The sequence below is a fragment of the Aquila chrysaetos genome, chromosome 10 (assembly GCF_900496995.4).
Source record: "Aquila chrysaetos chrysaetos chromosome 10, bAquChr1.4, whole genome shotgun sequence".
NCBI lineage: Eukaryota > Metazoa > Chordata > Aves > Accipitriformes > Accipitridae > Aquila > Aquila chrysaetos.
Genome location: NC_044013.1, coordinates 43,052,151 through 43,076,977, shown reverse-complemented (window position 1 = coordinate 43,076,977; position 24,827 = coordinate 43,052,151). Strand labels below are relative to the sequence as shown.

Sequence of the window (24,827 nt, the reverse complement as noted above, 5' to 3'; positions counted from 1 at the left end):
CGCCTTGTCCTCGGCCCGGCTCCCGGCGCGGCCCCGCTCCCCGCTCCCCGCTCCCCGCCCGCGCCTCGCCCCGGCGGAGCTCCCCAGTTCCGGTCACGTTGCCGCCTGTTTACGGCGCGGCTGCCGGCGGGCGGCGGGGCCGGGCCGGGCCGGGCGAGGCGGGGCCGCCGCAGGCAGCGCGGGCAGCGCGGGAGCCCGGCGCGGCCCCGGCCCCGGCCCCGGCCCCGCCGCCGCCGCCGCCGCCGCCCCATGACGCCCAGCGGGCGCCCCGCGGGGCCCCGCCGCTCCCCCCAGGTAAGGGACCGGCGCTCGGCGGGGCGGGGCGCGGGGGATGGCGGCGGCGGCGGCGGCGGCCCCGGGCAGGGAGCGCGGCCCCGGCGGGCGGCGGCGCCCGAGGCGGCAGCGCGGAGCTGGGGGTCCCCGGCCCGGGGAAGGGATGGGGGGCTCCTGCGCCTTTGGGGGGGACGGGGCTGCGCCCCCAGAAGTTGCCTACAGCCCCTGCCGTGCCTGTTCTAGAAGTTGCTCCAGCCGGTACCTAAGCACCGAGGGCTCGCTCTTCCTCCTGCTGCAGAGCAGTTCGGAGCACGGCGCGGCTCTGCCTGTCGGCGCTGGCAGCTGCAGAGTTAAGTGTCTGGAGAAGGACTCGGCTGGGGACCAGAAAGCGGTGCTCCGAAATTCCCAAAGTGCAGGATGGCACCGCGGGGATCACCCACTTGCGGGGATGATTGATTCAAAGCGTTGACGGTGGGCCAAATTCCGCTCCTGACGGAGAGCTGAATCCATAGTTAATTCCCCCGGAGCCGGCAGGAGAAAACACGGCCTTGCTTTCAGCATCTGCAACCGAACGACAAGCTTCGGCTTTGGCTGTTAGTCAGGCAGTTGTGTTTAGAGAATTGCGAGAAAGCACAGTAATTTCTAATCAACGTTCGTACTGATTTTGTCTTTAAATAGATACGGGTAGATCATGATAGCACGTAGGACTTCGAGTGTAATCCTGCCGCTGCTGAGATCAGGGAAGGTTTCCCGCTGACTTTCCCGAGGCCAGGATTTCACCTCCAGTTTCTATTCCTGGCATTGCCACTACCTCTGTGACCTTCTGCGAGTTTCTTAGCTTCCTGCTGCCTTATCTTCCTCACATTCGTGGTGTTGTTGCAAAGTTGGTGTTCGTATTCTTTGCGATCATAAATACTAAGCGGTATAGATTTCTAATACGTATCAGTGTTTATTCCTGCGTATGTTTTAATGCGATGGAGAGGGGGTTGCTGGCAACCACAGCAGGACAAATTATCGACCTGTTCCTGCAAACCTTGTTTGTGCCCTCTGACTCCCAGTTAATTTGCCATTTATGGGGAAAAATGATTAAGCGGATAAGGGCTGGATCTCGGTGTGACGGTGTTTGTGCTGGGGTATGTGGACATGCGATACCGTATCTGCCTTTCAAATGCATCATCAGGAGCTGAGGTTTTCTCTCGGGTCAAAGTTTTGGGATTCTGATTGGCATTGAACAACAGACATCAGTATAGTTTTGCCCTGGAAGCAAATCCTCAAACAATCTGTCTGTGCAAAGGAAATCAGCTCTTAGTAAACTTGCAACTAAATCTGTCATTGTAGCTACTTCAAGAGGCTGCTTCAGTCTTTTTGTTTTGTGAAAGAAGAATTCTGATAAATGGGGATGAAATTACGAATCTCACTGAGGTCTTCTGATAGCACTTTGAAACACCTAGCTGAGATCAGGACTCCCAACATGCCTTGTCCCAAAGACTGTAGTCACATGGTGAAAAGGTAAGGAGTGAGGCAAAAAAATGTGTTTTAGTGGCAGGGGCAGGCCCCACAGGAGGGCTCAGCAGTCGAGACCATGCCCATGATCACCCAGCATGGGGAATTGCAGGGGACTGAGCCCAGCGCCGCTGCACCCCACGCCGGTGCCATGGCCGGGCGCCAGCCCGTGGCCCGGGCTTGGCCGAGGGACCCCTCTGCCGAGGGACTGGGCAGGGGCAGTGGGCAGGGGGTGGCTGAGCATAGCAGGCATAGCAGGGAAGCTTTCTCTGCAGGGAGCAGCTCTCTGAGGCTCGTTCTGGAGCATGCTCACCTATTCCTGGTGAATATCTCCCCACGTTCGTGTTCATGGGTTGCGCTCACATGGACTCCGTGAACTGCTTGGGCTCAGCAGCCCAGAAACCTCTGCTAACTTATCCGGCTTTCAAAGTCTCTCTGAGCAGATTTGCAGTTGAGGGGTGAGATATGGAAAGTGCATTTTTAAAGCTAAAGATCTGGTCCCAAGTGCTCTGCTGAGGGCTGTCCTGCAACTCCAGGGAGAGGCCTGGGAGTCCTGTGCTCCAAATCTTGGATGGTCAGCAAGGGAGCCTTGTTCCTGGAAAGCTCTCCGTGACAGAGCAGAGCCCCTTGGATGTCCAGTCTCCAAAACTGGAGACAGCTGTTCAGCCACAGCTCCACAGGGAGAAGCGGCCAGCTCAGACTGTAGGTGTCACCTTTGAATAGGGGCAGAAATCACCATTCAGCTGATTGCTGCCTTCTTTCCAGCTCTGTGTGTGTGTGTATATATACAACTGTCAGAAGCACGAGGGCACAGAGCATCCTTCAAGCTAAAGAGGGCTATCACTTACCCTTGGCTTTTGTTATGGATGATGTTGTTTTCTAGAGTTCTAACCTCATACATAACTCCTCAAAGCCACAGAGTATGTGGTCACTGCGAAGGCTTCCACCACCAGTTGCTTTGGCAAGTTAGAACTAGTCTGGAAAAGAAAAGTAACAGCTACAGCAGCAAGGCAGGGTCACTTCCAGCCCCAACCCTACTTGCTGCAGTACAACCATCGTTTTGGGAGCTGCGCTTGCGAGGCTGGGGCGAGGGGAGCTGGTGCTTCTTAGCATCCTTAGGAGTGACAGCCCTAGTCTCTGTGCTTTGGCTCTCCTGCCTCTGGCATAGGCTGAAGGTTCCTGCCTTGCTTCACCACATAGAAATATGGCCATCATCACTCGCTGGGTGCAGCCCTCGATGTGGGGAGCTTTGGTGTTATTAGCTGGGAGATGCGGTGGCCCTGTAAAGCGTTATTAAGTCAGCCAGCAGCAGCAGCTAATCCTTATTAACTCCCAACACCTCCCAAGTGATTGTGCTGTGTGAAATGACCGAAGGCACGCATCGAACTAAAGGCTCAAAATGCTGTTGCAATCTCCACTTGACTTCAGAAGCAATGGAGGGAAGATATCAGTTGTTGAGAGTTTGGTTCTGAAACCGTTTGGGGTAACGGGTGGACACAGCCTTAGCGCGCCGTGAGTTCATCCACTGCCTTCTGGTAACATTAGAGACGCTCGAACGGCTTACAGATGCTATTGAAGCCTCAGGACTAAATTGCAGCTTCGTTAATAGCTCTTGGCTCTTGCATCATCACCTGTGACACAGAGCTGTCTAACGGCTGCGGAGCGGAACAGCACGTTCCTCCCTTCGCCCACGGGGGCTGTGGGGTGGTGAAGCAGCAGCAGCCTCAGGTCGCTGCCCCCGGCCCCCCAGGCTCCCGTTGCAAGGGCCCCGGGAGCCCCAGGAGAGACGTCCCCATCCCTGCTCTCCGGCAGCAGCGTGGCCATCACCAGTGATGTCCCCGTTTGCCTGTGAAGGCAGCTCCCGCCTCTGCCTGCCTCGGTGGCCTTAGTGCTGACGGGAGTTTCACGCGTGGACAAAATGAGTTGCTCTGCCCCAGACACGATACCTCTGACATTGCTGCCACAAGCTGAGAGCTGTTTCTCAAGGGAAACGGTGAAAGTCGCATTGGACAGGCAAAGCTGATCCAAATCCGCTAAGGATTTCCCATAGCAACTTTGGAAACAGACTCTTTTTTCCCCGCATACACAGGTAAATTATGCAGGCTTTTTATCTTCCAAATCGGAGACAACAAACAGATCTGAATTCCAGAATGTTTTTCTTTGGCTTTGTTTACAGCTTGGTATTTATCTACTATTTATTTTTAAAGGAAAAAAATTTCATTGGTAAAAAAGGGTAATTTTCTACTTAAAGGGAGGAGGGAAAGTTCAATGGAAAATTTGCAGCCATTTCTACTAAAGACATTTCAACTAGACAGAACAAAGTGCTTGAAAATAGCACTACATATCCCCCGGGCTTCGTCCAACCTACTTTCTGACGTTTCCCGAGATGAGGTGCCACAACTCCCGTCAAGAAGCTGCTCCAGAGCCCAGCACATCGCGCTTTCACAGCCCCCCCGCAGCCCGGGCTGGCAGGAGGGTATATGCCATAGTACGATTTGTACTCCTAGCCCACGGCAGATGCCAGGTAACTTCCATAACTGTTGCACTGGCACAAGTAAATTACCCACACACACACCCTTTAACAAATCCCTATCATTGCCAGCTCTCACGGTACAAAGAACGAATGCCACCTCTCTTGTCTATTAATTACAGTGCCATCAGGAAAGGCTAGGTGACTTACAAGACTTAAAAATCATCACCTTGCCACTCAGAAGAATAGGAATGATTAGGCTGTTAAGTCTAGAGCTAGATTTTTTTTTCCCTGGTTCCACTTTAAAATGCCAAACACTGAGGGACTGCACATCCCTGGGGTTCCTGGAAATGCCCGTGGTTTCCTTGCACAAGAGCGTGCACACCTTACCTTCAGCTAGGCAGGACTAAGCAGGCTGAGCCAGGGCTATTTTCACTTATATGACATTGTTCCACGGGGAAGCTTTAAGCCGGTGTAAATCATACCTCCCACAATAAGCTCCTTAAATGAGAAGCAGGATCTTTGTATCTGTTGCTTTTATGTATCACCCCAGCCTTTTTCATGCTTTCCCATAGCATTCATGGGGTGAATGTTTGGAGCATTTCATTCCTTGAATAGCAGACCCATCCTGAAACTCAAAATCTCCTTATTTTGCCTCCAGAAACGGCTCCCTGGGACGTGAAAAAGCCCCAGTGACAGTCCACCATATACGCCAAAGCCAGTTCCCATTACCAATATTCTTATTTTAGGCTTTATGCAGAACCGCCGCAGGCAGACACACCCCCAGGCTGCAGAGCCCGCAGCGGGAGCCCCCAGCCAGCCCTCCCCATGGGCCAGCCGGGCCAGCCCCCTCGCACAGCTTGCTCGGACCCCCTCAAGCAGGGGCAACCGCAGGAGAACACAATTGCTATCGTTTCTACTTATTGACATGCCAGTTAGGTGTCGCAGCTGCCTCTGACCACCCTGCCTGTGCAACCCCAGCATCACAAGCCGGGGTACCCAGGAGGAGTGGTACCCCAGGAGGGAGGGGGGGATGGCCGGGGCAGAGCCGGAGCAGAAGCAGGGGGGCTCAGCGTGGGCAGGGGGGGCGGCGTGAAGGCAGCCCCACGCTGCGCCACAGCCCAATCTCCCCAGCCGCAGGGCATCGCCCCCCTCTCGCCCCCGCGGTGGTCTCCTGTATGTAGGGGCTGACGTTCCCCGTGGATCCCACGGCGGCCGTGGCTACACGAGCGGTGTCAGCAGAGCCGCCGAGTCGCCGACGGGAAGGGTCACGCAGGTGCCGGGCACCGCGGCCGGTGAGGGTGGGCTGGGGCTGGCGGTGGGGCGATGCCGCAGCAGCGGGGCACGGCAGGCAGCACCCCGAAGCCGTTAGTTCCCATTAGAGCCTCGCTGGACCCCCCCACTTCATGAAATAGTAGGACCGTGGAGACCTGACTTTAAGGTTGTCACAAATCTGGGGAGGCTTTGGCAAGAACAAAGCTTTGAACTCGTGGCACTGCCAAGATTGCTTACTGTGGAGCCGAGCTTAAATGCAGTTTGATTCGATTTTGGTTGTGGGAATTATCTCAAAACGTACTACATTACCGAGCTGGGCGTGCTGTAAACAGGAGCCAAAGTGCTCACTTAGTTCCGAAGTTTCTATAGAAATAAAACTGAAGTCAGATGCGGATGAAGGAAGGAATGGAAGCAGCTTCCCAGGGACAGGACGGTGCACGCCGTCCCTCAGGCTTGCTGGCACGATGTCTTCCCACCGTCCCCTCGGTTTGCTGTCGTTTCCCCTCCTCCTGGGCTGGGCGCGGGGAGTAAGGACGGATTCCACATCCATACGAAATGGTATTTCCCAGGATTAAGGGTTCTTTCAGGGGTTTATTTTTATCTCCCTGGTGCAGCAGCACAGGTAGGCAGCTCGCGCAGCTGCTTTGCTGAAGCCATTAATTAACACGTGGTGATGGACCCCCGACGCAGGCTGAGCCGCCCGGCGCAGGACTGACGGCAGCTCTTGTCTGCCAGGCGAATTACCAGGGAAGACGTTTCTTCTTCTGGAAGACAACATGACTCTCCTTGCCGCGTAACACTGATCGGGTTAGACGGAGCATATTGTATTTTTCATGTGTTAGATCTCTCGCTGCAGTTACTGCTTCGTAATATGTGGCTTGTCAAGTGAGAGCCAAAATCGTCTCTGGTGCAACTCCCACCTGGGGACTGCGGGGAGCAATCCTGTCCCAGATGCAATCCTGCTCAGTGATAAAACATTTCCTAGGGCCAAATTCAAAATAGAAACGAGCCGTTCCGATGCCAGGGTCCGTGCAGCAGCATTTTCTGCTCATGCAGTCTCTGAGCCTCCCAGCCCAAGCGCCAGCAGGACGGGAGCCGGCCCCGAGAGGCGCTGGGGCGGTGGGATGGCTTGGGGACCATTCCCCAGGGACCTTCTGAGCAGAGCTGCTTCACCCACAGCCACGTCTCCGTGGAAAGGGTAGATGAGAGCTGTCGCCCACCTTGCACCCGGCGGGCTCTGCCCCTCGCAAGGGCTCCGGGGACGGGGCTCGCAAGCCCAGTGTGCTGCTGCATGTCTGATCATGAGCCATCTCCGCTCCCTGCAGGCCTGGACCGTGAATTTGGTTGCGATGGAGACCGTGTCCCTGGAGCACCAGATCCAGAGCGTGCAGCGGCACATCGCTTTCCTGAAGAAGGAGCAGATGGAGCTGCTCCATGACCTGCACCTGGAGATCCTCCGCTTGCAGAAGCACTGCTCAGGTGAGCATTGGGGTGGCCGCGGCGCGTGGGAGCTGCGTGCCCACGGAGCACGTTGGGCAGGGAAGCTCCTGCTGGCACCCCGGGGCCCAGGGCCGGTCCGGCGCGGGAGCTCGCGCTGGCGTTCGGTGGGACGCGGAGGAGGCGAGCACCAAGCCGCAGGGGATCCTGCTCCGTGTGGGAACAGGGCATCTCCATCCCCTTCAGCCTCCCACTTCTTGCACCCCTGGCTCGGGTGCCACCAGCCCCTCCCCAGACTGCGCTACGTGGCCGCCAAATCTGGTGTGGATCGAACTCCCTGAAATCGCTCCTCTGTGGATGGGTGCCAGCAGCTTCCTCCAGCCACAACACTGAAGAACCAGAGCGATTTTTATTCTGGGCATCAGCTGGCCGGGCGGGTGGTAAGACAGGAGGCTGTGTTGATAATCCATCATTAAAACCCCCTCCCTTTGTTTTCATGCTGTGCTCAGGGCACACTTCTGAACGAGGATTAGCCCTGGTAGCTCAGCGCTCTCCCCGGCTGCGTGCTCCTGCACCTTGCAGTAGATGGGCTGCAGTAGTCGCTACCCCGAGGGATTTACTGGTGTAAGGAAAGGGAAAAACCCAGCCTTAGCCAGCAAGATGGTCCTGCCTTTTCCTCCCGTGATCTGTGCTCACAAAGGTATTTTGATTATGAAAATGTAAAAGTAGTTCATCATTCCTCCCAGGAGCCAGTAGACTAGGGGAAAGAAAAGGGTTGAACGCTGTCGATAACGGGGCTGTATGAGACCATGCCAAGGCCACTTTCAGAACAGGAGGAAATGTGATTTTCTTGTTTATATTTTGTTACTCTTTATTCTCTTGCACACAGAGAGGTGAAGTCTGTTCCCTTCCTGCCGGCCCAGCCCAGAGCAGCCCGGCACGAGCGCCGGTGTTGGTACCCCCTTGCCGTGCTTTTCCGCTGCGGTGCTGAACAAGCGCTAACGTCAGCAGCATCAGCACATCTATTCCCCCGCCCCAGGTTGCTCCCTGCTCTGGAGGGGGGGTGAGGGTCCCTGCCGGGCATCCTCAGCAGCCCCTCACGCAGAGGCTGCAGCCTCCCAGCCTTTCCCAAGAGTGGGGGCTGTCACCGGGAGCCTGGCCCCTCGGGGAGGGGGCAAACAGCTCCCCAGGGTCACGGCAGCCCCTGCGGCGGCCGGCCGGGGTCTGCCCGTCTCCAGTCGCCGGGAAGCACAGCCAGAAGCCTGGCGCGGGGCTCGGGGCCCTGCCCTGGCTGTGGGGTGCACGGCCGCCAGCCCCCCACCCACAGCCCCGCTGCAGCAATGTCGCCCTCCCCTTCAGCCAGCCTGGCAAGAGCGACGGCTCACGGCCTCCTGCCCGCCACTGAAACTCATTCCAACTTGTGCCATCGCTCTCATCAATAATTCAGCCGTAGCTAATTACTCCTTGTCTTCCAGCCTGTCATCCTCCCTGATTCCTGGGAAACAAAGACATCTCTGCACTGATAGAATTGTCTATTTTTCCACATCCTTTCGGAGCTTTTGCTGTTCTGTTTCGTTGTTTTAATGGCTTCACCTACGGCCTCTCCAGATAGGCGAGACAGCGCAGTTCTTGTGCCTGAATCAGGCTGGGGGGTTCTGAGTCCCCAGGGGCAGAAATGAGCCCGTTGCACGGTTGGTTATTAGCGATCTCCTTCCCAGTGCGGCCAGATGACAGCACTGTCTGACCGGACAAGTCACATCCTCGTCTGCGAGGTGTGTGATTCTGCAACGCCGTTCTGCTAGGAGCGATGGGGGCAAAGCCCCTGGTTAGTTTTAAGATGACTTTGCTGATGGTTTGAATGCCGTTATCTGGTAGGGCCGTTTGCACAAGGAAAGCGGAGTCGCTACGTCAGGACTTTCCCCGTCGTGGCCCTGCGGAGCTGTGCCGCCTGCCCTGGAGCTGCTGTTTCAGACCCCGACTTTTGCACCATCCCCTCGGTCTCCCCGAGGCACCACCGTTGGAAATGCCCACCCTTCTGCAGAGCTCTGTTTCTCAGCTGCCACCTACTCAGCCCTGAGAAGCTCCGTCCGCCTGCAGCAGCAGCAGCAGCAGCAGCAGTGGCGGTTCCCAGGTGCCGGAGCCCTCGCCGACGGAGGGAGCGACTGCTCCGAGGGGGAGCCGAGCCGGCTGTGTGCGAGGGAATCCCAGGGGGAGGCACACAGCAAGCCAGCACCTTTGGATCCGGGCTGGATCCAGCAGCAGAACAGCCGTGCTCAGAAGGGACCTTACTCAAGTCAATAAATCCCCAGGTTTGCTGCCTGTGGACCCAAGGCAGCTCCCGCTGGCTGCACCCGGTGTCCCGGGAGCCTCCGCCACCAAGCAGCGAGGGCCAGCAGCAAGAGCTGAAAGCGGGACGGAGCCTCCACGTGCTCAGCCCCCGCGAGCCCCCGACACCCGGCAGCCTCGTGCCCTTCGCCGCAGCCTGGCAGGAGGAGGGGGCGCCTGCTTTGGGCGAGTACCGCAGCCCTCGCTGCGGGGCCAGGGCAGAGCCGGCCCCAGCAAACCCCCGCAGCCCAGTGTTCCCGGTCGGAGGCTTTACAGGAAGGTAATGCAGCCCAGAGCCCCGTGCTGTGATTCATTTATTGGAATGAGCCTGGCGTTACAGAGGAGAGTTGGCTTCCCTCCCATTCCCATTTTATTTGCAAGGTATAAACACAGCAGAAATAGCAATAGATTCCTCTGACTCTTCTGTTTCTCCTTTTACTGGAAGATGAGCTCAAGCCTTGTGGCAATAATTAGCCTGCTTAGCGGTGTTAGCAGAGCGAGGGAGGGAAGGCCGATGCCGGGAGCAGAGCGGGGTTTGGGGGGATCCCTGCAGGCAGCGCAGTGGATAGCAAAGCTGACCAGAGGGGCTGTGCCGACGGTCCCTCCGCACCCTCACACATCGGGGCACCGGGACGGTCCTCCCAGGCAGCAAAGGGGGAAGCCCAACGTGTTGAGAGAAGCTGTGTCTTAAATAAACCCATTTCTGGCTTGCCTGTCAGCATCTAGCCCCCCCGAGGGGCACATAGCCACCTCCAAGAGGGTCCCGGACCCTCGGGCAGCTGGGGCTGGGGGGCTCCTGCAGAGCAGACCTCTGTGTCCTAGCCCACAGCAGGGAATACAGACCAGCGTGTCCTAGCCCACGGCAGGGAATACAAACCCCTCCTCGGCTGCCTCCTGCACCAGGCAAGTTGAAGTGCATCCCCCGGCAGTGCCCGGTCCCCTGCCCTGCACAGGGGATGCCCAGAGGCACCGGGGCCGAGCGGGAGAGCCGCTGGGAGCCGGCTGCAGCCGGGGCCAGAGGCACGGCAGGTGGGATACAGAAGTGCAGAGCATCTGGATCCGTCCCGCAGAGGCCGGGACCGCCTGAGAGCCCTGCGGGGTGCTCTCCCCTAGATTTGCCCCTCGGGGGTCGTGGGGATGGTAGCGGGGCAGGTTCCCACCAGCCCCTGTGGCTCCAGCACAGAAGCTGGGACCCCGGGTTGTGCATCATCCCGGAGCCCTGCACTCACTCAGCAGGGTGATGTCTTCTTTGGAAACGGGCAACTGCTTTAGTTTTCATTGGGAATATATCTGAGACTCCAAACCTATTATTTTAGCTTCAGAAAAATAACACAGTTGCCATTGATTTCCAGTGGGGCAGTCGGGAGTGCTGAAAGCTTTCCAGAAACTGCATTACATTCTCGGTTACTTCTGCCTTCTCACTACAGATTTGTTTTCCAAGACAGACGGGCAGAGCTGCCTGAGCCAAGCGTTTCGTTTCAGAAGGATGGCAGTGATGAGGATTAGAGTCAACATGAAAGCAGATTAAAAGAAAAATGTAGGGCAAAGATTAACCATTTGAACTCATTTTCAGGGGAAAAAAGCCCCAAAACAAGTGGATGCTGCTGCTGCTGCCCCTCTCCTCCCCCTCTGAGAGCTGCTGGTGCTTCGGTGGGCTGTGATGATTAATTCAAAAGAGATTCTCTGTAAAAGCGTGCAGGGTAAAGTGAACTCCAGAAAGTCCCTGAGCTCCCTCCCTTGCTGCCCTTTGTGAGCTGGTTTTGTAGCCCGGGGCTAGGCAGAGAGCAGACGGAGTGCAGGCAGCGAGCAGGCAGCGTGTCAAGGCTGAGCAGGCGGGCAGGGGGTCATGCGATGGGCTTCATCCCCGCAGGACGCTGCCCTCGCTGCTGCTCCCGGGTGCAGCGTGGGCATGGGGCAGCTCTGCCCGCGGCTGCCTGCACCCGGACCCCGGACCCGCAGCACCGTCACCCCGTCCTGGGACCACGGCAGCGGGAGATGGGACAGTTGCAGGGACACTTTGCGGTGCCCGAGGTCTGCAGCCCGTGTCCTGCGGTGGGACATCTGTATCCAGCAGCCTTGAGGAGCCTCCCTCGGGAGGCTGGGGCCGCATCCTGCAAACAGCAGCTCCTCTCCACTGCCTTGTCCTCCCTCCGCCCCGGGAGATACCTGCAGCACCCGGGCTGCTCTCGGTGGCAGGATGAGAGGGGATGAGAGGGGATTTTGAAGCTACACGTTGCCCCCGGAGCAGGGCAGCATCCTTCTGCGGGCACATCATGCAGGGACGAGGCCATCCCGCTTGCGTCACGTGCAGAGGCAGAGATCAGCCTGGAAGCAGTAAATTATGAAATACTCCGGGTAGCAGCTTACACTTTGGTCTATTTTCAGTCCATTGCTCTGCTCTTTGTCCTGATTTAAAGTGCCGAAAATGGTTCAGCAACTCTCTTGGAAAAAGAAAAGGCATCGCCGGAGAAACGGAGCCTCCCGCTCCACTGTGGGGCAGGACCTGCAGACACTGCCTTGGCCACGTCGCAGGGGCAAGCACTGTGGCAGATGCCAGATCCCAAGGCTGCTTAATAACGTATACATTGCCAGAATCATCTATTTTTGGCTCAGCCTGTGGATGGTGCGCCGAGATGGCTATGCTCACGTCGTGGGCCAGGCAGAGGCAGCACACTGGTGATTGCCAGTGCCCCGGCAGCCCCGGCGGGGAGCAGGGGGAGACACAGGGAGCGTGTGGGACAGGTGGGATGCTCCTTCTCAGTCCTGTTTGATTTCTCTTCCAGAGCTTACCCATGACCTGGAAATAAAAGAGCTGGAAGCCCGCCAGCAAGGTAAGAGCACAGGTTTGTGCACAAGATAAGATAAGGGCAAGGGTGTGTGGGTGCGGGGGGGGGGGGGGGGGGGGGCACCCAAAGAGCCTGCGGCCGGAGGGGGCCCATCAGGGCCGCCCAGGGAGGGGACATGGACCTTGTCTGCATGGGACAGTTGGTCTGAGGGCAGGGCTGCAGCTGGGAAGTCAGGGTGCACATTCACAGGCTGTTGGCAGCCCTGTTAAATGCCTGGGCAGCCACCCAGGAAGGTTTTGCATGGGAAAGCCAGCACCCCGAGGTTGGCTTTGCTAATGCCCTGACACAGACCCCCCCGGGAGCAGCTCACAGACCCCCAGGGCGGGACTGAAAGCCTGCAAACCCTTCAGCCCCAGGGAAAAGCCAACAAGGACATTATCAGCCCCTCCCTCCAGCTCCGCTCACGGATTGCAATCCAGATGCTGATTCAGAAAATCTCCCAGCACTCTTTGTTCATTAAACAGTCAGATTTGCCCGCAAAATAATCTTTCATATTCCAAAATAAGGGGGAGAAATGTCCTGGTGTATGAAAATGTCTGCAAGCTCCAGGCACCGTCCCAGGCCTGGAACGAGCAGCAGAGAGCTGCCCAAAAGGCATTTCACAATGCGCTGTGCCCTCGGGCCACCCAGCCCCGTGTCCTGCAGCCCCTCCTGGGGCAGCCCTGGAGCTGGGACAGGCAGCCCTGCCCGGCTGGAAAGCCCTGGCAAAGCCCTCCTCCAGCCCAAAGGCAGCCTCATCCACCCAGGACAGGCAGATAGGACTGGGGGTAACTGGAAACCCGTGGGCAATTCCCGCATACGGAGGCCATCAGGGGCAGGACATCTCCTGCCAGACCGGCATGGCACAGGGCTCTGGCGTCTCTCGGTGCTGGCAAACATCACGCCGGCCCCTGCGACCTGATGGCCGAGGGCAGGTTTTCAAATGAAAGCCTGTGCTGAGGGACACAGGAGTGGGGAGCTGGTGCTGATGGGCAGGGGGCCTGGCTGCGGGCTGGGCTGGGCACTGCTCCCCTCCTTCCTGAGCATCCCTCTGCCGTAGCCCCCCATCTGGAGTCGGATGCTGCCGGTCCCCACGTCTCGCACACACACACACACGCACCCGCAGCCCTGAGCTGCGGAGCAGAGTCCGGCCAGCCTGGCGCCTGAGTGGGCTGCGTTGGGCAACTCTCCGGGCGGTGGACTCTGGCCGGTGGGGCCCACGGGCAGGAGCCGGGTGCTCTCCCGATGTGCCCAGCTCATCCGGCCTTCCCGGGCGGCTGCCGTCCCCTTGCCGGCAGGGCTGCGGTGCCCCTGCGTTCCCACCGCCATGGCCCCGCTCCATCCACAGCCCGGCAGGGAGGGTGTGCGTGTTGGTGTCCCCGCGGTGTCATGTAGAGAAATTCCATGCGGGGACAGACGACAGGACACCAATATGATGATCAAAGTCGCCAGTTCATTAGTCATAGCTGATTATTCTTATACTATTCTCTAAGTTCCTTAAAAGCTCTGATTGGTTGCTGCATGCAAGCATATAGTGTCCACACGCATAAACATAAGATATAATTGGTTATACTAACTCTGTACATGCGCATAAACATAGGACATAATTGGTTATACTAACTAAAACATGCAAAACTTGTCTCAGTCTAATTGGTCAAGACAAACTGCCGAATTGAGGTTCTTTGTGCCAAGTTCCCTTTATCGTGGAATGCACACCTGTGTTCTTCTAATTGGTATCTTTCTTTTTTTTTCTTCTTGTTTATTCTGTTCAAGGCCTTCTAAAGGCGTCTGGAATGCTCTTGCGACCGTTAGCTAAATATGTTCCCACAGCGTCCCTCTGGGCTCCATCCTGCCTGGCCTTGCCTCTGTCCCGAGGTGCCACAGGCTGAGAGCACCCTCACCACGCTGCTCCCACGGGTCACCAAATGCCACCGCACAGCTCCAGGTGACGCGTCCCCGTCCCCAAGAGCACCCAGGCCAGGCAGGGACAGGCAGTGCTGCCTGGGTGCCTGTGGCCAGCAGAGGATGCTCTGTGAGCAGCCCGGCTCCTCTTCCTCCTCCGTCCCAGGGATGAAGCTGAAACTCGTCCCTGGCACTGCCTGGGCACAGTCCCTGGCACCGAGCTCCAGCCTGCGCTTCGTCCTCAGAGCCGGGGCTGGCGGTGGCAGGGCGGGCAGCAGGGTCCCTCTCACCGGGGCTGTCGGGGTTCTTGTCCCTTGGCAGCACCCTCACTCAGTGCCGGGGCTGGCTCCAGGGGGATTTGGTGCTCCCAGCCCCGGGACCATCCCCAGGAGGGGGATGCGCAGCGGGTGATGCACACCCAGCCCCTCTCAGCCCACCCCAGCCCCCAGCAGAGCCCCGTTCCCACCTCGCCTCCCTCCTCCCGCTGAGCCCGGGGTCCCTTCCCCACGCGGGTGGGCTCGCTGCTCGCGGGAGGGCCTGGCGTCCAGCCCGCCAGGTGCCATCAGTGTGTCACAGACCATAACGTGCAGTGAGTCCCACCCACAGGTCTCTGCCCATCCTTCGGCCTTTTAATAGCTTACAAAGAGTATGATCACATTTGCCACGTTTATGGGGCAACCACCTAATTTAAGATGCCATCAAATGATTGCTTTTCAAATGCCACTTGTAATAATTACTGCGTGCAACTGCCTCCCTTAAGATCTCATTAGAAAGCATTTTTCCTCCTCAGAAGACACTTAGGAGCTGAGGCTATAAAGCCGTTGCAAATCGTATCGTAAAAAGCAGAGATTATTGCAGACAATGGGAGCAGGCCTGGGCAGGCAGGGCTGAGCGCAGGCGGGTGCCAGCCTCGGCGGGGAGCGTTCGCTCCCCTCCCTGCGCCCCACCAAGGGCTGGGTGCCGGAGCTTGCAGCCGGGGCTGCCAGGGGCAGGAGTCCAGCCGCGGGCAGGGAGGGTGCACCAGGGCGGTCCGGCCCCCCAGTGCCCCTGTGCCGGGCTCACGGCATGGCCGCACGGCCCGGCCCTCCCGCTGCCCGCCGAGCTCGGCTCCTTCACCGCAAGGGCGCGAGTCCCCCGCGCCAGCTGCTCCGGCTGCCACCTCGCACCCGCGGGTGGGACGTGCCCCCCTCCCCGGGTGGCTCCCGTCCCCCAAACACCTCCCGGGGCTGAGCGCGGGGAATGCAGCCGGTCACGAGCTGCGGCAGCCGCAAGCGGAAATCTGTGCCTGGGCCAGGTCCCCGGGGTCCCGTGAGAGCCCCGTGCGAGCAGCATGCCTTTCCTTTTGGAGATGATGACGCTTTTTGGCCGAGGACAGGAACACTTTGAGCCACTGGCCCCCCACTCCCTCCCAGCGGGGTGACGCAGAGTGCAGAGGGGAGGTGAAACCCAGCTGCCACCAACACTCCGGTCTCCTCCTCCCCATTTTGGAGCATCCTTCCTAGTGCGTCACCTTCAAGACAGTTTCGCTGTCCCAAGTTCAAGGCCACCAGCAGCAGAGGACCGCAAGCCCCCAGGAGCCCCCCAGCTCATAGGGCTCCCGGCCGTGCCTGCCTGCAGGAGCATTTGCTCGGGGGGATGCTCGGGCCAGCCCTGTCCCTTTGGGGTGCGGGGGTACCTTCCCTGGTGCACAGAAGTAGATCCCCATGGACCCACACATGGCCATGGGGCAGAGCCTGGGTGCCCTTGTACAGGGACACTTTCGGTGGGCCAGTGTGTTTCCACGGCAGATCGAAGGGTGCCTGGAGGAAAGGAGACAGTCACCGTGAAATGAATCGCTGCAGCTGCAATGCTTCCCTTCCACCCCTCACCTCCTCCAGCCTTTCAAGGGCATTAGGCAGAAGGGATTGGGGAAAGGCAAAGTTTTGTTATCCAAATTGCTCTACAGGTGTTTACTCAACGCAGTCTCTTGATGCCACAATGGCAGGTGGGATGGAGGAAGGAAGGAAGGAAAGATGGATGGATGGTGGGATGGATGTCAGGCAGGTGTTATCCTCCTGCAGGCAGGTGGAAGAGAGCCCATGCAGACTGGCCGGAGCAGCACAGGGTGTGCAGGAGCAGCTTGCAGGGCCCCACGTGAAGTCACACTTTTTCGGGTGCCTGTGCTGTGACTCAGAAGGGCCGGGGCAGGGAGGGCATCCGTCACCCGTCGAGGCGTGGGAAGGGCAGGGAGGGCGGTGGGAGCCATGGGGAACCTGCCGCTTGACACGGCGCCTCTGTTTTAACACGTCCTGTCCGTGCCCCGTCGCTGGCAGTCAGCTGCTGGCAGGAGCAGAAAGATGAACAGGTCAGGCGTTAGAAACCAGAGGTGCTGGTGTGGTGAGCGCACAGCAGCCGAGGAGGGCTGGCTGCCTGGCCCTCCTGCCCCCCAGGACGGGCTCCCCCTGAGCCCACTCCTCCCTCCCGGAGTGGAGGTTCCTTCCCTGCCGAGCACAGCCTGAGTCCCGGGGCTGGAGGTTGACCAGGCCTCCCAAGTTGGGCTGATGGTTTCACTGTGGCCGCTTCCTTTTCTCTCCCAGCCCGTACGCTCCCCCGCGCCCTCTGCATACACTCAAAGTCACTTTTAGGGCGAAAAACAAGTTACCTAGAGAAATTTTAAAACTGCGGCACGAGGCTGCAGCGAGGCAGAGGCGGCAGGTTCCACGGCAACGGCGTCCTCTGCCGAAACTGCCTGTGCTGTCACCCCCGCCGCGTTTGGGTGTCACGCATCGCACCGTGCCCGCAGCACCGCAGCTCCAGGCGTTTGGGGGTTCCCGTGCCTGCCCGCCCTGTGTGGGGAAAGGCTCAGGCGTCCCCAAAAAGCACCCAAGCAGCCTCGATGGCACTTGCTGGGCCAGTGGCCGCGTCCCCCCTGCCCTCGCAGCCACGTCGGGAGCGTGTGGGGACCCGCCGGGGGCAGCGGGCTGAGCCCCCGCTGCCTCGCCCCCCCGACCCCCTTCTGTGCTGTCCTGGTTTCAGCTGGGATAGAGTTAATTGTCTTCCTAGTAGGTGGTACAGTGCTGTTTTGAGTTCAGTATGCGAAGAATGTTGATAACACTGATGTTTTCAGTTGTTGCTAAGTAGTGTTTAGTCTGAAGTCAAGGATTTTTCAGCTGCTGATGCCCAGCCAGCGAGAAAGCTGGAGGGGCACAAGAGGTTGGCACAGGACGGAGCCAGGGCAGCTGACCCAAACTGGCCAAGGGGGTATTCCATACCATGGGACGCCCCATCTAGTGTACAAACTGGGGGGAGTGGGGGCGGGGGATCGCCGCTGGGGGACTAGCTGGGTGTCGATCAGCGGGGGTGGTGAGCAATTGCACTGCGCATCATTTGTACATTCCAATCCTTTTATTAGTGCTGTTGTCATTTTATTAGTGTTATCATTATTATTTTCTTCTTTTCTGTTCTATTAAACCGTTCTTATCTCAACCCACGAGTTTTACTTCTTTTCCCGATTTTCTCCCCCATCCCACTGGGTGGTGGCGGGGGGGGGGTTGGAGTGAGCGAGCGGCTGCGCGGTGCTTAGCTGCTGTCTGGGGTTAAACCGCGACGTGTGCCTTGCCCCCGCAGATGTGCTGGACCGGGAGCTGGAGGAGAAGTGCCGGGTGATGGAGGCCCGGCTGCAGGAGAAGGAGAAGGACAACCTGGAGCTGCGCAAGGAGCTGCAGCACAAGGAGACGCTGGTGGCCGCGCTGCGCTCCAGCCTCCGCAGCAAGGAGCGCCGGTTCCTGGAGGAGCTGAAGCGGCGGAGCCACCGCGTCACCATCCTCGACACCGAGCTGCAGAAGCAGACCGAGGCGGCCGCCTACCTCTCCCTCCAGCTCCACGCCACCGCCCAGCGCCTGCCGGGCCCCCGGCCCCCCGAGCAGCCCCCCGCCGCCCCCCCGGCCGAGGGCAGGCCCCGGCGACGCGGCCACAGGGCGCACCCCCGGCCCCCCCGGCCGCCCCGGCCCCGGGACCCGGCGCGGGAGGAGCACGACGCCATGCCCGACCCGGCCCTCTTCCTCTACTCGGCGCGGCCGGAGCCCCCCGCCGCGACCCCCCGGGCGCAGCGAACCCCCCGGCAGCCCGGGCGGGAGGGGGCCGGGCCGGCCGAGGGCGAGCCCGGCAAGAGGCAGGGCTCCGGCCCCCGCGGAGCCCCCCGGGCCCGGGAGTAGTGGAGGGGGGGGGGGGGTCCAGGGGGGGCGGCCCGACCCGACCCCGCCGGCCGAGAAGTCCCGAGCCCAGCGGCGCCGGGGTGGGCACCGGCCGAGGTTGCTTTTCGCCCGTCCCCTCGGAGGGGAGGGGGCAGCGGCAAGCGGGGGCCCTGCTCGCCCCTCCTGCCGGCGGGCGGGATTCCCCCCCCCCCCCCCCGCCTCGCAGCCCGCCGCTTCGGGGGGGTGCGAGCCGGGGGTGCCGGCGGGCAACCCGGCGGGGCATCCGTGGAGGCGTGGGGAAACGGCTGAGCACCTGTCCGGAGCGTGCGGGGAGAGAGCGAGAAAGAAAGGGGGAGAGAAAAAGAAAGAAAACTAGCGTTTCTGCCATGAGATCTTCCTGCAGCTGTTGCCCCTCGGAGCGGACGCCGGGTGCGTTTCTCCCCGGCCGGGGTGCCGGCGGGCGGGTGTGCGGCACACGGCTCGGCACCGCAGGATGCGCTCGGCCAGGCCTCCGGCCCTGGGCATCGCCGGCACCGCGGCTGGGATGGGCCGGAGAGGGTCCCAGACATCACCGGGAAGGTCCGCCGGGACGTAGGCAGCTGAACGACAGTCGCTCCCGTGGGTGCCGGAGGGATCCCCCCTCCGTGGGGCCGGCGCGGCCGTGACAGCCGGGTCCCAGACCCTCGCTCCCCCGCGCAGCAGTTCGGCTGTCTCTTAACACGGATTTCCCCCGCGTTACATTTACACGCAGGACTTGGACGAGGCGGCTGGATGTGAGCCGCGAGCGCCAGCCCTGCCGGACACCCCGTGCGGCCCCTCGCCCGCCGCAGCCTCGCTCCGCGTGCCGCAGCCTCGCTCCGCATGCTGCTGGAGCAGGGCCGCGACTTGCTTCCCCCGCGCCGGGCAGGGCTCGTCTCGGCACCAGCATTTCGGTTCTCAGTCGCATCCACAGCCGGGTCCGGCTTTGTCGCAGACGACTGAGCCGCCCTCCAGTCCGTCCCCACCGCCTCCGTACAGCACGCAGCCTTTGCCCCGCCGGGGCAGCCTTGCCCGATCTCCAAACCAAACCGTCAGCTTTATACATCCATTCCCTGGATGTGGTGAAACAGCGGAAACCGGGAGAGGAGAGGAGGGCTCGGGCGGCTGGGCAGGGCGAAGGTCTCGCTGCTCGGGCACCAGTGGGACCTGCGCTGCTCCGGGCAATACCGAGGGGTGGGTTTCGCCCCGGTGGTTTGGCTGCCAGCCCTGGCTGGCCCGGCTGCGGAGGCGTGCTGGCCTGGCGATGCCCAGCCGGGAGCCCCGGCCCCTGCCCGCAGCCAGTGCCCTGCCCGGCTGCGTGGGCAGCCGCCTCCCGCGGGACCCCCGCTGTCTCTGTGGCTGGCGCGGGCAGGAGGAAGCCGCGGGCTGCGATCGGACCCCATTTCCTTCCAGCTCAGTTTGAAACCTCTTCAAAAATGTCGCCCTTGTAGACCAGTCGGGCTTAGCCCGCCCGAGCTCACCCGCAGCGTGCCCATGCAGTCAGAGGTGTCTATTTTTGTAGTTCAATATTTATATACTATATTAAAATGCTTTTACGAGATTCTCAGCAACAGTCCCTAGGCCAGCTCTTTGGTAAAAACAAACCCCTAAGTGTACGAGCGGCACTAGCAGGACAGAAATTAGCAGCTTTTGTACCTTTTCTTTGTGATGTGAATAGTCAGGCTTCGGAGGGCATAAGACCCTTCCTGCTCCCCCAGGGCACCCTCGAGGGTTGGGGTCCCCACTCCCCAGCTGCTGCCATGGTCTGTAACGCACCCCTGAGTTTGGGAAGAAGCCCAGCAAAGCCACACACACCTGGGTAGGTCCCCCCTGGCAGGGGCCCAGGGAGCAGTCGCCTTGGCTGAAGCCCTGCAGAGGTGTGCAGCTCCTAGGGGCAAAGGCAAGGCTCTAGCAGGAAATTTTTGCAACCCCTGACGAATCCGGAGCCGCTGCCTCGAGGCCACAGAGCCCCCACCAGCTCCGCCTGCCCTCCCCGACTGTCACCCCCCGCGGAAGGCTGCAAAGAGCCTGGGCAGGGTGCTCGCATGCCCTGGCTGCGAAGCTGCAAAGCATCGCATGCCCGAACTGCCTTCCCAAGGCAGGTGGGGGTGCAGAGGCAGCGTGGGGTGCGTTGGTAACACCCAGCTGGGTTATGAGCACGTGGGTACAGTTGCACAAAGGAGAAAAGCCCCGAGTCCGGCTCTTGGTAAGGCTGCGGGATGCTTCCCACCTGTTTCCCATCACAACGTGATTTTAGGGCAGGCTGTCCCCATGTCCCAGCTCTGGGGTGAGCAGGGTGTGCTTGGGGCCCTGCTGTTGCCCACCCCCACGGAGGCAGAGCAGGGCAGCAAAGGGGCAGTTTGTGCTGCGTTGCACAGGCAGCACCCGGGGGTGCAGCATCGTGGCCACCCGGTTCCCGGTGGTGTCACACAGGTGAGGTGCCATTTGGCCTTTGGAAATTGCCGTTTCTCTCAGGTTCAGAGAGGTTCTGCTGAGGATTTGTCTCTAGTCTCTTTTAACATGGAAGAGGGTAATACGTGTCCCTGCGCTGCTTGGCTGTTCCTTTAGCTGTGGTGTGCACAGCTGCTTTCCCCTCTCCTTCCTAGACAATCCTGATAGACAGAGTATGTTGCATTTTTATTATAAAATCCTTGTCAAGATCGCGGTGTTCATGACTGACCTGAGCATTGAAAAGGGGAGGGAGAGGTATGATCCTTCTTCTGTGTAAATACCTTCCTAGCAATCATCAGTTTTAGTGCCTAGTATGTAAATGGAGCAACCCTGTCTGAGCTGCAGGATCCTTTCCCCTTTGCCACTAATTAGCAGCTTGCTCAAGGAGTTGATCTCATTTCCAGTCCCCCGATTGCTTCTCCTTCCTCCCGGTGCTCCCCGGTGCTTGCGGGCAGCTGGGCAGGCCCTGAGCCCCGCAGCCCTTGGACGTGCAGGCAGAGCTGCCTACGGCGAGGGGGGCTTGTTTCCCAAAGGGACGGAGAGGGAGCACCCCAGTTCCCTGCTTCATGCCAATGTAATGTGCTTGGAAATGAGTCGTCAGGGCGAGCCCTGCGCTTTTTCCCTGGGCACCCTTGCCTCGGAGCAGGAAGGATCAGCTCGTGTGTGCTGTACCTGCTTCAGTCACTGCTGCTTTTGTTGGGGGGGGGAGGGAAGCTCTAGAGATACTATATATACACTTATATATATATACATACATGCACTTGTTTTGAAGGGAAAACACTGTATGATTGTAATAGAAATGATGTTGAGATAAATTATTTTAATCTTTGTATTTATATAAAATGATCAAAGAGATCAAAAAAAAAAAAAAAAAGAGCAAAAAGACAGCGTTCCTGTTTTTTAATGAGTAGGCTGCTGTTAGCCACAGCGAGCCCCAGGGAGCAGCGGGAGCCCGGGCAGTGCCTGCCCTCCTCTCCCTGGGCGGGGGGCTCTTACAGACCCCCCAGTCTTGGACTGTAAGTTAGCCCTTAGCCTGTAAGGTGTAACAGGGATCTGTAGGTGCATTTAGTCAGTGCTGCTGGACTCCTTGGGAGTCCAAAGGCTGCACACAGCTTCGACCTGCGCTGTATACCTGACGCGCGTAGATGGAGGAGTGTAACCGCGGACACCTATGTGCTTTGTATGGAACAAGCGATGTTTAATGTTGACTCATAAAGCTTAATGGTTAGACTGGAAATGGATGCATAGCAATAACGCTCGGTTGTTAAACAATGTCTTATGTGTATAAACCACAATGTGCTGAGAGCTTTCTGCGTACAGACTAACAGCCGGGCACCTCTCCCTGCACCCCCCGCTTTCGTTCTGCAGCTCTGCAGGGCTCATGGATTTGATGTGTTGGGCTTGCTAATCTCTCTTTTCCTTGTTGTTATTATTTTTCCTAATGCTCTCTGAGAAAGCGATGTCTCAAATTGTGCAGCCTTGCAGCAGGCGCGGGGCGAGCAGTGGGTGGGGAGGGAGATGTGCCCACTTCACTTGCTGCTGCTGTGCCCATGCTGGTGCCGCTGACTCGGTGCATGCTCCCCTGGACTTATTTTAACCCTGGCCAGACCGGTCGGGAAGTTCTCCCTCTTGACCCTGTTAATTAAAAAGCCATATTTTCTGAATGTGTTTGCTGGGGCTAATCTAAGTGCTCCCGGCTGTGTCCCTCCTGTCCCCGCTGTGAGGGTGCCATTGCGAGGGCCCGGATAGCACAGCCGCTCCCGAAAACCCCCTCGGGAGGCTGCACCACCTTCCCCGTGTCCTGTCCGTGGTGGGGCCTCATCCTGCTGCCTTGGGGAAGCTTTGCCTGAGGCAGAGCCCAAGGCTTTCTGGAAACCACTTTAATGCAAGCAAGGTTAAGCACAGGGCACAGCTGATGGGTGTTACACAGGGGCAGCCGCTGCGGTGGGGCTGAGGGGTGGTCTGTTCTGGATACCCAGGAAAGCTGGTAGTGATGCAGCAAGAAATGTCCTGCCTGAAGTGGCTGGAGAGCTGGAGCCAGCAGTGGTCAGGGATTGCTCTGCTCTGCACAGTGCATCTCCGTGCACGAGTTCCCCAAAATAAGCTCCCAGGAGGCAGAGGAGTGGCAGGACCGCAGCGCTGCCCGGCTAGCTCTCCCCAGCGGGAAGGTATGTCAGCAGCATGCCAGTGGACTTTCATTTTCGGGACCTAGGTGAGCGTTTTGGGGTCCTCATGTACAGCCTCGTGAACTGGCTCCTGCTGCTCCGGTGAAGCCGCAGCATCCTGCCCTTCTCCGGGAACACCAGCCCTCGCTTCCCAGCAGCCCCGACAAGCCAGTCTCGCTGTAGTGACGCCACAGCTGCCTCGGTGCACGTCTGTTCTTGTCACCCTCTTGCACTGTCGGTGCCTGGCTGCCAAGTCCTACGGGGAACGCGATAGGAGGGGAGAGAAAACTCCCTTATATCCGTAGGTTGCCTCATGCTGTGGATAAGATCAGCAATGCCGGTGTGCTGGGCTGGGTGAGCAAGAGAAACCTGGGATCACCGAGCACAGCAGCCATGGAGGATCCCGCCAGACGACACGGCCTGTGAAAGCACAAAGATAGAAGTGCTGTGTCTCCTCGCTGGTTAAAGCTGCCCTTTGCTCCCCAAGGCCAGGTTTCTGCCTCTGCCTCCTCCCTGCCAGCGCTGCCCGAGGGCTGGCCCTGCAGTGACGCTGCCGTCCCAGCTCCCCGCTGCAGCCGCGCGAAGGGCCGGCGCCTGTGGGCAGGGGGACGCGGAGCGTGACGCTTGGTCGCTGTCACCGTATCGGATCGGATCCCTTCGTTGCACCCTCCCTCCCCTCACGCCTTCAGGCAGGAACAGGGTTGAGAAGCTGCCCGTGTGAGAGGTGCACCCAACGCAAACCCAAGTGGCACCTGCTCCTCCTTGGGGTGCGGTGATGCCTCCTGCCTCTTTCCAATAGATTTCACTGATCTTGTGGCTTCCCCAAAAGATCCCCTTTCCCGTCGTTGCGATTATAGCAGGAATGAGACTATCAGGCCATGGGAATCCCTCGAATCTTTGTATGTCTCAAAAACCAGACCCTTTTGCCCCCAGGGGACGTGGGTAAGGTGCTGAGCCACAGCCCCTTGGGCCTGCAGGGAGGAGCACTATCTGTATTCACCCGGGTGCTTCAAGGTCACACAGAGGGTCGCCGTCATCCCAGTCCTTGCCAGGGCTGTAACAGGCCTCCTCAGGTGGGGACATCACCTCTGCCTGGCCAGAGCTGTGCTCGGGACCCCAGGGAGGGCTCTGGCAGAGGGACGGGGAGGGAAGCACCCCTGGGTACAGCTCCCCTGGTCCCAGAGCAGCTGCGGTTTCACTGGAGCAAAAATATTCTCCTTGGCTGAGTTTGCGAAGCTCAGCTGAGAACAATAAAAGCTTGTGCCTCGTGCTGGGGAGAGCCATTGCAGTGGGACAGATGCCAAAGGTTTGACACTGCTCTGCTTTATTTGAATGTTCATTTTACTACATGACACCATTATTCGCCAGGACGATGTTAATGTCGACTTCGCTTTTTAACCAAGTGCTTTTCAAAATGTGTTAATAATACCCAGAGACTAGAGTATGGAGCTGTACTTTAGGAGTCGTTGTAATATGCCTTTTTCTTAATAAAGAGATTGAAATCTGCAGAGGGTTGTACTGTCCTGCCCCAGCACCTCCAGCCGCAAACCGCGAACATCTCTGCCTCCGTCCCCAGGACCGACGAGCCCCTCCACAACTCTGGGGAGACCTTCCAGTCCTTAACGGGGGGCCTGCAGGAAAGCTGGGGAGGGACTCTTTATCAGGGAGTGTCGTGATGAGATGAGGGGTAACCGTTTTAGACTGAAAGAGCTTAGATTAGGTATTAGGAAGCAACGCTTCACTGTGAGGGCGGTGAGAGGCACTGGAGCAGGTTGCCCACAGAGGCTGTGGACGCCCCATCCCTGGGAGCGTTCGAGGTCGGGCTGGAGGGGGCTTCGAGCCTGCAAGGTGACCCTGCCCACGGAGGGGGCTTGGACCCCGATGGCCTTTACGGTCCCTTCCGACCCAAGCCATTCTACCCTCTGCTCTACGAGGAGCTGGGCCGGCCGGACCCCGCATCCACCCGCGGAGCCGGGTACGCGCTCCGTCCATCTGTCCCAGAGCGAGGGGT

General features: G+C 59.3%; 1 protein-coding gene across 2 annotated transcripts; it reads left to right on the top strand.

Annotated features, from left to right (window-relative positions):
• The first annotated feature begins 144 nt into the window (after positions 1-144).
• Positions 145-24,324, top strand: CCDC92B (coiled-coil domain containing 92B). 2 transcript variants are annotated; one of them, XM_030029366.1, is made up of 5 exons: positions 145-294; positions 6,847-7,000; positions 7,243-7,398; positions 12,067-12,114; positions 17,617-24,324. In XM_030029366.1, the coding sequence occupies exons 1-5, from the start codon at positions 250-252 to the stop codon at positions 18,201-18,203; spliced, it is 990 nt and encodes a 329-aa protein (XP_029885226.1). In that variant the 5' UTR covers positions 145-249; the 3' UTR covers positions 18,204-24,324. The 2 variants fall into 2 exon arrangements, with proteins under 2 accessions (XP_029885226.1, XP_029885225.1); XM_030029365.1 differs by lacking the exon at positions 7,243-7,398 and having other exon boundaries at positions 164-294.
• Positions 24,325-24,827: the final 503 nt, after the last annotated feature.

Excerpts from the sequence above, each read along its gene's own strand:
- CCDC92B (XM_030029366.1), top strand. The coding sequence starts at position 250 with ATGACGCCCAGCGGGCGCCCCGCGGGGCCCCGCCGCTCCCCCCAG. Across the intron at positions 7,399-12,066 it reads ATCAGCTGGCCGGGCGGGTG|AGCTTACCCATGACCTGGAA; the intron begins GTAAGACAGGAG and ends TTTCTCTTCCAG. Across the intron at positions 12,115-17,616 it reads GCTGGAAGCCCGCCAGCAAG|ATGTGCTGGACCGGGAGCTG; the intron begins GTAAGAGCACAG and ends TTGCCCCCGCAG.